The sequence below is a fragment of the Acomys russatus genome, chromosome 29 (assembly GCF_903995435.1).
Source record: "Acomys russatus chromosome 29, mAcoRus1.1, whole genome shotgun sequence".
NCBI lineage: Eukaryota > Metazoa > Chordata > Mammalia > Rodentia > Muridae > Acomys > Acomys russatus.
In genome coordinates, this window is record NC_067165.1 from 38340040 (window position 1) to 38352439 (window position 12400).

Here is a 12400-nt window from a genome sequence, read left to right on the forward strand (position 1 = left end):
GTCAAGCACCTCACAACGATGGCATAAACAATGAGTGGGAACACAAGATGTGACACAAGATGTCTAGATTCAATGTCCTCTCGCTGAACCACATGTCCATATGACACATGTCTTATGACACCTTGGACACTTCATTGGATTTGGAGACCAGTTTACTGCCTGAACACATGGTACTTCTGTCCTCGTCTTTTCCATCTATGATCACCATTGTCATTCTAGCCCTCTCTGCCATGTTCAATTAAGTGAAGTTTGACAAGACTGTTTGTTGTTTAGGGGGCTTTTTTGTTTCTTGTTTGTTTAGTTGGTTGGTTGGTTTTTAGTTTTTCAAGACAAGGTTTCTCTGTGTTGACTTGGATGGCCTGGACTTGCTTTGTAGACGAGGGTGGCCCTGAACTCAAATGATCCACCTGCCTCTGTTTCCCTGAGTGGTAGAGTAAAAGGCTAGTTTTGTTTGTGTATATAGTTGTTTGTTTTTGCCTTTAGTTATTCCTTTCTAGAGGTGAGGAAACAGGTGCATGTTGTTGAATTTTAACTGACCATCAATTCTTTGTGGAATGTTTTCCCACCTTATTACAAGAGATTTTGCCCAAATGAATATATAATACATTAGCAAAGAGCTGTGATTCTGAGAACATATCTCATAACAGATTGTGATCTGAGTTAGGAATTCCATGGAAAATGTGATCCCAGGGGAAAACTCATGGCATCCCAAAACTCACTCATCCCTATTCATTGATTTCTCCTCTACTTCCATTTCTTGAATGCTCCCAATGACACCATGCCAAATCAGCACAAGAGTCACAATATTAGGAGGGTGTCTATGAAACTACATTCCTCAGAACAGATTGAAGCAATTGTCACAAATGGAGTACAAGTGATGTTGGGACTTAGGTCTCAGGAAATACAATAACAAAAAGAACCTTTCTCCATATCATTATTTGTAGGATTTAACCAGTGATGATGTGACCGGATAATGGCATGCACTGTACACAACCACTTGGTGAAGGCTTTCAGACAATATGAAAGATACTCTTTTCCACTTTGACATTTATTTCAAGTGAATGAGGCAGTAGAAAATGTTGCTGGTTAAAACACTGGATGTTGTTGGTTCTAGAAAGACTAACAACTCTTGCTTCCACCTAGCCTTTCCTTCTTGGAGCAGGCATGCCTTCATTGTCTCCTTAACCAACAAAACCAAACAAGGAAAAATGTCACAGAGCAGGCAGTTCTCACCTTCTTCCACACCCAAGAACAAAGTGACTGTCATAGGTCATTTATGTAACCAACTAGAGCATTTACAATTTTTATGGAGCAGGGGAAAGAGAAAGGATGCTTATCAAACAACACTATGCATCCATGAAAGCCATCCTCCACATGGTACCAGGTCACAGGGACCCCCTGGTCCTCCAAGCGCTTCTTGTAGAGCAAGGTATGATCGCGGAGGGGGTCATACTCACAGCTCACCAGGAACGCCTTTGGAAGCTGAGCAATGATCTTGTCATCTACTAGGAGAGGTGACATCTCTGCTTCTAAAATATGCTTGGTTTCTAGATATGCAGCCTCATTGAAAGGTCCTGGAAACTCAGGCAGAAGGTTTTTGCTCTTAAACCTTCCGGGGATGTTATCAGAGCCGATCCATTTCCTGTACTTCTTCCAGATGTCTGGGGGTATGCAAGTGCCATTAATTATTGCATCTTTCCAAGACAAGTCAATGTCCAGGTACTTACAGAAAGCCATCATGAGTATGTCTTTGGTGAGTAATGGGACGTTTTGGTGTTGCTGGTGTGAAGGTAAGAGTAAATTTAAAGCCTGTATACCTGGAGTAATAAGCACCTGAGCACAGATCTGGGGGAGACTTGGGAAGTTGAGCAAGGCCTGGATGACAACAGCCACAGCCCCACCTCCAATACTTTCTCCGCAGACTACCACTCGGGAGGGGTCTACCCCATAGGTTTTTAAGCCCTTCATGAAGTGAATGGAGGCATTCAGGCAGTCCTTAGAAAGAGAAGGGTGATGGTGGTCAGGAAGCTTGCGGTACCTAAAAAATAATTAAATAAATAAATAAACAACAAACAAATAAATAAAATCCAGCACAATGATATATACATGGGCCACTGGAGTCCATTGGAACAGCATCCTCTACTTTCATATGAAAAAATAAAAGACCCTGATTAAATCCTCAAATTTACCATAGCAAGGAAAGATGCCTATTTTTCCCTATGTGGAACATGAGTAACCTACTAGACTCAGAGAAGCCAGGATTCTCTATTCCAGTGCACGATCCTCTATTCCAACCCACCTTATGCTTCCCATAGATTACTGAGGCCCACGAAGGATCAGGAAGCCTTAGAACACAAGAAAACCAGCAAATATCCGGAGATGGTGATTGGAGTTCTGCTGGTTCCACTGAGATACATAAGGGTTTGGGATCTACCTGATGTTTCAAGCATCCATAGAGCATTGACAAAGCCACTGTTCTTATATTTCTATCAATATATGGACTATTAATAAAACATAATAATAACAATAATAAAATAAGTGTTTAATGTAAGTGTATCATCTACTGTTTATTTTCTTGGAAATGAATGAAAGTGTTAGGGGATGGGACAATTGAAATCCCAAACTGAAAATTCTAAGGTTCTTCTCCAGTGCACTGTGTGATCTGAGAAAATGACTATTACACAGGCAGTCATCTGGACTATCCTTATGCCAGTACTTGTCAGTTTGAAGAACATGTTTACCTCGAGAAACCTACAAGCTACATAACAACAGCAGCCACTTGCTGATAAGGCACTCTAGCTCTTACACTTGCAACCCACCCACTACTTCAAACGGATTTCTCCAGACTTTCTCTGTCACCATCCCACTAAGACCCTGGTAACACAGAAGAGAGAACGTTAAGCTGGCCATAGGAAGGAGAGTGACAAAATTCTCATGGATGCGATGATCTAGTTACAGGCATGAAGGGCATGGTGGCAGTGGTGATAGCAGGAACAGAAGAATTCCATCAGGCCCAGAAGCAAGAGAATACCATGTTATGACACCAATGGTGTCAGAGGAACAAAGAGCATTGGGCACCCTGGCAGTGGGAATTGTTAGTCCTTAGAAGAAGCTAGAATTCTTAACAACACAGAAACTACAAAGTGACCTTGAAGCATCAGAAGTGATGGTCAAAAGTTGCAGCAGAGACAAGAAGTGAAGATACATTGGCAACAATTGCAGCAGGAGACAACTGCAGGCAATAAAGGAGACAGGCAGCAGGAGCTACAGTGTGAGAAATGAAAACAACAGAAGCAGTAACTGCTGCCCTAAGGGCCAAGGGCTTTGCACACCCTTCCCTGGGAACTAGAACATAGGTGTTGTAAAGGTCGGGAAAGCAGTGACTTCACAGATGCACAAAGGAGTGGTGACACTCAGCCTCATTGGGTTAAAAGTCCCATTATCAGAAGCAAGAATTAGGGCAATGACTCCAGAGGTGGCACCTGTTTTGGCTCCTAGTTCTCTGATGCCATCATTTATTTCAGAGGCCAAGGGCTATGAAGCCATAAAGGACCAGTAGGAAGAACTCATCACCTATGCCCAATTTCCACCCTGATGGAAGGAAAGGGCCCCAGGGATATGATTGATAGCACCACTGTATGCCAATAGGAGCACAGAGACTTCATTTAGGTCCAAAGGACATTGCTTCCAGGAAGGGAAGAGCAGGAAGGGGAAAGAAAATGAGAAAAGGGGAAGTGAGGGAAAGACAGGAAGGAGTCCAGGAGGAGGGGCTGAGGGTGGAGAGAGAGGTATGTAGAGCGATGGCTGAGTATATATGGGTGCTAGTTTCAGCAGCTTAGTTCACAACAGCCCTCTGGCAGTCCCAATCTGTGTGTATCTTAGAAAGTGTTCTTTTGACATTAATAAATTTAATGTTGCAAACAGGACGTCAAGGGTCAATTCTTATTTTAAACTACCTGAGTTCCTTCACCCCATGGTGTGCCCTTCCTAGTTCTATACTATATGTCTCTATAACTAAACTACAGTGTTGTCATCCTTCTGTCACAGTTTACCAATGTACTTCCAAAGAATAGATACATTTCTATGCTTACATTGTGTTGAAAGTACCATAGCCATGTTAATGGGAGTATGCTCAAGAGACTATCTGAAATCAGAAACCTTTCTGGGGCCTAGAGTCACCAAAATCTGAACTTCAAAATGTACTGGCACACAAATAGTATACCAACAGTCTCAGGCCACTCACCCCACTGACAGCACCACAGAATCCGTCTCCTGGGCCAGGAAGCTGCACAGGTTGTGGTAAAAGTCTGCAAAAGAAACCCAGGGGTTAATCAGTGTGACAAGAGCCCAGCATTGTCTGCTACAGTTTCAGGAATAGCAGCTGTTGTGCTGGACATGATAATGACATACTCTCTATGGTCCTCTGAGGTGACTTTAGCCAGCTTTGCCTAGGCAAGTCCAGACATCATTCCTAAGTTCCTGAATATCAAGATTTTGTTGGAACATGTGGTTCACCTTCTATAGCGTTGAATTTGATGCAGTGTAGATAAATAGGGACTTGCAATGATTGGAGATCTGAAATGGACATTGCTAGGGTTCTGTGCATTTGCAGAGAAAGCCTTGGAGTGTCACTATACTCGTAGATTTGCATTCATGAGAAGATAAATGATGATCAGGTCGAATGTTTATTCTGGTAGACAGGTCTATCTAGATCAATACACATCTTGGTCCTATTTGGGTGCAATTTTGTGTGACACTGAGATTATAAACACTGAATCACTTTGCATCCAACCCTGTGTTACCCACATCTGAAAGTACCTCCTCATCTGTGTTTGCCTGCATAGGCTAGTCTCCCCTTTGACATTCGGGTCCCTAAGTTTGTGGACTGTTTTTTTTTTTTTCTTGTCTTCTGGTATGTCTCTAATTCTTGGCGAGGGACTGGATCCAAGATGATGTTCAGTAAATATCTACTGAGCATTTCCTGCTTAAGATTTGAAAATTGAGTGGAAGGTGGCAGCTTAGAGAAGAGGGCTTCAAGAGCTGATGCCAGTGTAGAGTGAATAAGGACAGTGAAGAGCTGGATAAGGGTAGGTAACACAGACAGGTTACACTTAGATTTAACTTATGAATGAGATAGAGCATCTTGGTGACATCTTCAGAACTGCTCTGGCTACCTCAATCACCAGAAGGCCAGTAAGATACCCTCATTCCAGAAGTGATGTCTTTTGAGTCTGCACAAGCAGCAAGTACAGAAGAACAAGTGAGTATCCCAGGATCCTGTTGTGTGGAGAAGTTCACAGGCTACAGCATGGCAAGAGAAAGAGTAGACATGAGTGTCCAGGTGGAAGATGTGGCCAAGGACTCAGGAGAGACTAGAGTGCTCCACTGAAAAATACTGGCTCCTTCTTGTGGGTGGAGATGATGGAACTGATGGATGATAATAGTTGTAGAAAGGAAATAATTTTTGTGTACAGAGATGAAAGCAGTGATCAAGAGTGGATGGGTTTTCAACACTGTCATCCAGCAGGGCTGTGGGAAGCACATGGACTTGGGACAGATGGGAATAGCCAGTGCTGTGAGTGGAAAGGAAAGGGAAATGCCACACCTAGTGCTAGGAGAACTCCAGTGGACACTACTGCACAAACCTGGACTAAGAGCAATGTATTATACAGGGGATGTGGAGGTTTCAACCAATTGAATCATATGATTTCTAGGCCCTCAATCCATTCTTCCTAAAAGTTCTTTCCAACTTCTACTTGCTTTGATTCCCTCTTAAGAGATCTTCATAGATTCCACCTGTCATGAGGACTTTCCACTCCCAACCAGCCCAGAATCTACTCACCTAGGCTACCACATATGGTTCCCCCTCCATGGTAGAAAATAATGCCTCTCCGGAGTTTCGAGGACACTGCTTTGGGCTGGAAGAGTCTCACAGGGATTGTCCCAAATTTCATGTTGGTCACCACCAAGTTATGGTTCTTCTTTACGACTGTTACATCATGCATAAACTGGATAAACTTTAACATGGAGCAAATTCTCAGTTTCTCTAATATATCCCCCTGTAGGAGAAAGGAAGAAAAAGGATATAATTATGATAAATTAGGAGAAGTGGGAGATGGAGAAGAGCAAGATGAAGAAGAGGAGGAGGAAGAGGAAGAAGAAGGAGAAGAGTGAGGCATAGGAGAATCAATATGGTAAACATATAGATGCTGCAGCCACTGCAGCATAACTAAATTGAGTTGGCCATGTTCTGACTCCTGCATACACAATGGACTCATGTGGTGAAAACTGGCTGTGGATTATGCTTAGGGAGAAGGTGGGTTTTCATGGTTTCTACAGAAAACATCTATATCAGATAATGATGTGTTCATGATTTGACTATTTGTCTCAACCAAGATTCATGTTGAAATGTTATTGATGTTGTGTTAAGATGGCCTTTTCACAAGGCATATATATATATATATATATGGAAGACCCAAATATAACCTCACATGGTCACAGTCACCTGAGTTTTAACAGAGGTGACTAAGAGGAGAAGGAAGAGTCTCTTCAACAATGGCTTAGGGAAAGCTGTATATCCTCATGTTGATGATTGATCCTAGATGCCTATTTCATTCTCTCTAAGAAAAGTCCAGTGGGTCAAAGTCTGTACTGTAGGACCTGAAACTCTGAAAGTGTTAGAAGAAACAATGGGGGAAACACTTAAAGATATAAGCATAGGTAAAGAATTACAGCACAAGACTCCAGATTCTCTGGGAATAAGGCCAACTATTGACAACTGAAATTAGAAGGATTCCATATACAAAGAAACAGTTTTCATTGATTTAAGGTTCAACCAATAGAATGGAAAACAATATTACTTGGTGATGCCTTTGATGAAGGATCCAACTTGTAGGTGATAAAATGAATACATTACCAAAAGATAAAGTAGAAATGTCTAATAAACATACCGTCCTATTTTCATTTTTTTTTTCTGTGATAAGAAACTTGACTACAATCAACTTGGTGGCAGGGGATGGTGGTGGTGGTGGTTTATTTGGTTTACAAGTTACAGTTCATCGTCATTAAGGGAAACCTAGGCAGGTACACAAGACAGGAACGTAGAGGCAGGAAGTGTAAGAGACTGTTTACTGGCTTGCCCCTCCCACCTGGCTTACTCAGCCACTTACTCAAGGAAGTTCCCACTACATGGACTGGGCCTTCCAGAGTTTTTAAAAAGACATATCTGTGATAGTGGATCACAAGAGGAAATTATATCATTATAATCTCAAAAATAAAAGAAATATTTTAATTTAAAATATATGTCTTTTCCCGGGTGGTGGTAGCACACACCTTTAATCCCAGCACTTGAGAGGCAGTCAGATCTCTGTGAGTTCGAGGCTAGCCTGGTCTACAAAGCAAGTCCAGGCCAGTCAAGGCTACACAGAGAAACCTTGTCTAAAAAAACCAGGGGTTTTCTGTGTGTATGTATGCATGTGTGTGTGTGTGTGTGTGTGTGTGTATCCTTTAAGTGGTGATTATGTGATACTCTCATGTGTAGATAAAGACTTTCATGGATGAGATGAGATAGATATCCCTGGAGATTTCTTGGAGTTGATTTATTGGTTGAGAAACTAGAAAAATCTTGTATCCTGAGCAAAACGGACATGAGCTAAAGGCTGAGGCACCCACCAGTTAACTGAAAAAACACAGGACACCATCATCTGTCATGGAGGTTCACCCTCCATCATTTGCAGATGGGAAAGTGATATCTGTTGCAGTGATCCAAGGATGGGGTCAGGGATTAGGGGGAATTACCCATAGAGAAGTCTTACTAATGACCTTCCCAGGCCACCCCAGGTCTTGGTTAAATGTATTTGTTTTAGTTCAGAGTCCAGTAGGGTGCCTCATGATTCTAGGAAAGAGTTCCCAAAAGAAAACCTCAAATGATTATTTTTATCTTTGAGTTTTAAGAGAGTTTACCCTACAAGGTGTAGATTACACGCCTCCCACCAAGAGTGCAAAGCCTCTGCTGAGCCACCCTAGACCTTTGACAGTTCAGTTATGAACCCCCTCAAATTTAAAGGCCCCATTTGGTGGCACAAGTTGCTTCTATTCTTTCTCCCATCAAAAGCAGATTGACTACAACATTTTCTATGATGTCTCCCATTTTCCATGGGAGTCTTTATTACCTGCACAAAGATACATGGCCCCATGCTATCATCCTTTGTAATGATAGCTGCGTGTTCCTTAAAAACCTGCACTTTACTTGCCATATTTACTTAGAAATTTCCTCATACTTCATTGTAAAATATAATCAGCCATACCACCCAATGAGATGTCACTGATGACAAAGATGACATTCTATTCCTCTCTTGGGCTCTACCTTTAAAATAACAAATAGTTGTTTGAGAATATTGAACAACATGTGATGCTAAGCTAAGACTCATATTTTTTAAAACCATCTATATACATTATAGATTTGCACTGTTTTGTGTGGCTGTGATTTTTCAGAGATTTATTCTTTCCACAACTGTGGACCAAGAATGATGCTACAGGCTACTAGGAGTGTAGTGTTCCTGGGGAACATGGTGATCTGAGCCCCTCACTTGTCATTCCAGAGCTCTAAGATCTCCTGTAATCCAAGAAATCATTGGCACAAAGGAATAAATGAGGTGTTAAGGCCAGGAGGTTTCAATGTTCCAGTAGGTGTGTTCCATTGTAGGCAAAAATTTCAACAGGTAACTTTTTAAAAGTTATAGTCCAAATCCTATAATTCCTTACCATATGTCATGTAATATGTCTATCAGCTACACTAGACAGAGGATGTTCTCTGGCCTGAAGATGAAGACACTACCATGCACAGAGATTAAGCAAAGGTCTCTTGCAGCCAATGAGGACAGAACAGAAACACCTAGCAAACAGCTTGGATGCAGCTGCTTCTCGCCCCTCTCACCTCCACCTTCCCTTTTGTAGCTGCCCTCTGAGATAATCACTTAGGAACTGTCTGGCCAATACAGGTCTTTAGCCAAGGTCAGGACATTACATTATGCAAATCACTTACAACTCACACAAGGCCAAACTTTCTTTCTGAACCTACTGTACCTGTGGACAGACCCTGGTACATATCTTCAATCAACAACAAAGGCAAGTTCAGAGTCAAGCCATGCCAAGGCAGCCATGCCAAAAGGCTGGATATATGTATCATAATACAGATGATATGATGAGCAAAGGCTCCTGCTGAGAAATAGTCTGTGGCTTCAAGATGTTCACAAGTATGCAGCAAAAAAAAAAAAAAAAAAAAAAAAAAAAAAAAAAAAAAAAAAAAACCCTAGAAACAAGTCAGTGGAAGGAAGTGGGCGGGGGGCTGATGATAAAGGAGGGGTCAGAACTGTTGGACCATCACTTTATCATCAGCAGAAACTGGGTTTGAAATTCTCAGAAGTTCTCAGAAATAGTCTGTTAGATAAGTACTGACGCCGTCCTACAGTCCAAGCCCTGAAGATGAGGGAGCCAAGATATAAACACTCCAAAATCATGAGACCTTTATCTCAAAAACTTAAAAGGAAAGAAGAGCTGAAGTGTAGCTAAAAGTATAGAGTGCTGACCTTGCATGCAAGCCCTGGTTTGATTCTTAGAACCACATATACCAAGCATGATAGTGTACTCCTCTAACCCCAGCACTTGGAAAGAAGCGGTGGGACAATCAGGGTCCTCAGATCATCTTTGCTTACATAGTGAATTCTAGGTGATGCTGAGCTCCTAGAGATGCTGTCTTTAAAAGAAAAAGGTAAGAACCAAGACAGTAGACTGGAAGGAAGGTGGCAAGGAAGAAAGAAAAAAGGAAGGGGGGAGAGATAGCAACAAACACAATGCTTCCATATTTCTAAGACACAACAATATAGTTACCTCAGTCCTGGGAGGAAATCTAGAGAGGAGAGAATGAATGAAAGAAGGCAAACTTCAAAGATGAACACTGAAACCCATAATACCCCCCCAAGAGCAACTCACCAGAGCAAACATGTATAGTATCATACAATGCAGAAATCTGAGCTTGAAGGGCTGCTGCAATCCAGAGGGGATTTTCACAGTGAGAAAGTGCCGAATGACAGCCCAGATGAAGATGCCCAGGTGAAATGTAGACAGGCTCACTAGCAACAGCATCCATGGGACAGCCATGGCCCTGAGGCCCTGAGAAGCTTCTGTCCTAAAGATACTCCTTGGGAACACCTGACCCAGGATTATCGCCTACCACCTCCACTACCGCCTTTAAGACTCTACTGGATGCAGTGGTCTGATGTCATCTCTGAGATGTCTACACAAATCAAGATGAGCCAGAGGAACCAGCTCCCTGAGGAGCAAAGGTACTAGGGAAGCTGGCCTGGATGACCAAGATAGTTTGAAAGACTGGGTTCCAAAGATTAACTGATGTGAGCTTTCACTGTATCCATCTGCTGGGCCACAGAGGGAGAGAATAGACCCCTCTTATGTGACAATAGACACCTCTTGCATCACCTTTCACTGAGTAACAAAAAACAAACCCATTCTGCACTTTTTTTTTAATGGAATACAGAGTCATCCAGTTTCTAAATATTTGCTTAACTGCCATCAGATCCCAGCCTTTCCCCATTTCTGACTATTTGGCCTAGGAAAGGCTCTCTTCTTTCTGAATGCATAATGTGAAAGTGCCAAGAAATGGGTGAATTATTTCAGGCCAAGACCAGGTGTAGCTGCAGGTTCTAAGGATAAAGACACTTTAGCAGCAGTAGAGGATCAAAAGAATAGGAAAGAGTTTTGTAGAGGTTACATATTCCAAGTCCAGGGGAAATTTGATAGGAAAAATCACATTATTATTTCCATATGTTTGTTTAATTTTCATTTAAAGGCAAAGGACTGGTCTGACACAGTGAGTTAAAGCACTCGCCATCAAGCAAAATGAACTGAGTTCAACCCCCAGGATCTATACAATGGAGGGAGAAAACCTACTACTACATGCTGTCATTTGACCTCTACACACACACTGCAATTGTGTGCCTATACACATCCACATATGACACAGTATAAATAAATTAATTTGATAACATTTTAGCACATAATATAAAGCCTACTGTCAGAGTCAAAGCCTCTTTTTTTTTAGTTATTTACTTTACATCTCAATCATAGGCCTCCCCTTCCACTCTTCCTGGTCCCTTTCCTCTGTCCTACTCTTATCACCCTATTCTCCCTTCTCTGGTCCTCAGAAAATGGGAGAGTCCCCCCAGAATTATGAAATAGCACATGGAGAATCATCAGGACTGTGTATCTCATTTTCCACATAACAGCTACACCAGGGTGAAGTGATTGAATGGCAATGCAACATGGCAGAGACATTCTCCATCTCCTTTCTGGGTGACTCACATAGAAGCTAAGATGTCCATAGGGTATATATCTGTACAGGATCTCGGTCTAGGCCATGCCTGGGTTTTGGTCGGTGCGTCAGTCTCCACAAGCCATTATGGGGCCAGGTTAGTTGGGCCTGTTTGTATTCTTGTGGAGCTCCTGTCCTTCCAGGTCATTCTCTCTGCCTCCCCCACTCTTCTATAAGGCTCCCTATGTTCTGCCCAGTGTTTGGCTATGATCCATTGCTGGGCAAGCATAGCTGAGTATTGATTAGACATTCCTTCATTCTCTGCTCTATCTTTACCTCTGCAGGTATACACACAGTGTGAATAAATTAATATAATACAATTTTAAGCACATAATATAGAACAAACCATCAGAGCCATTTCCAAGTGTACAATGCAACACGGTTAACTGAAAATCTGACATAAAATAGATCTCTTACAACAATGAATTTGCACCTGTCTTGATCACCCACTGAGTGGATACTCTCAGAGGACATCCACGTTGGGATAATATCCACTTATAAATGAGTATATACCATGGGTGTCTTTCTGGGTCTGGATTATCTCACTCAGGAAGATCATTTCTAGTTCCATCAATTTGCTTGCAAATTTCAAATTTTCCTTGTTTTTAATAGCTGAGTAGTATTCCATTGTGTAAATGTATCACAGTTTCTTTATCCATTCTTTGTTTGAGGGACATCTAGGTTGTTTCCAGATTCTTGCTATTATGAGTAAGACTGCTATGAGCATAGTTGAGCAAATGTCCTTGTTGTATGGTGGAGAATCTTTGGAGTATATGCCCAGGAGTGGTATAGTTGGGTCTCAAGGTAGGAGTATTCCAAATTTTATGAGAAAGTGTCAGATTGATTTCCAAAATGGTTGTACAAGTTTGCACTCCCACCACCAATGGAGGACTGTTCTTTTTTCTCCATATCCTTGCCAATAGCTGCTGTCACTTGAGTGTTTCTTCTTAGCTATTCTGACAGTCATAGGATGGAATCTCAGAATCATTTTTATTTGCATTTCCATGATGACTA

The 12400-nt window shown here is 41.8% G+C and overlaps 1 protein-coding gene across 3 annotated transcripts in view; it reads right to left on the reverse strand.

The window, feature by feature from the left end:
- Positions 1-1216: 1216 nt before the first annotated feature.
- The window catches only part of LOC127211674 (arylacetamide deacetylase-like 4), a 69780-nt gene continuing 58596 nt past the window's right edge, over positions 1217-12400 (reverse strand). The window contains exons 1-4 of one of the 3 annotated variants that reach the window (XM_051171699.1): positions 9991-10202; positions 5843-6059; positions 4244-4307; positions 1217-2038 (exon numbers count right to left, since the gene is read on the reverse strand). In XM_051171699.1, the coding sequence (XP_051027656.1) occupies positions 1264-2038; positions 4244-4307; positions 5843-6059; positions 9991-10158 (1224 nt within the window). In that variant the 5' untranslated portion in view covers positions 10159-10202 and the 3' untranslated portion in view covers positions 1217-1263. Of the gene's footprint in view, positions 2039-4243; positions 4308-5842; positions 6060-9990; positions 10203-12400 lie in introns of those variants that run through there. The other 2 variants (XM_051171696.1, XM_051171697.1) reach the window with 2 other exon arrangements.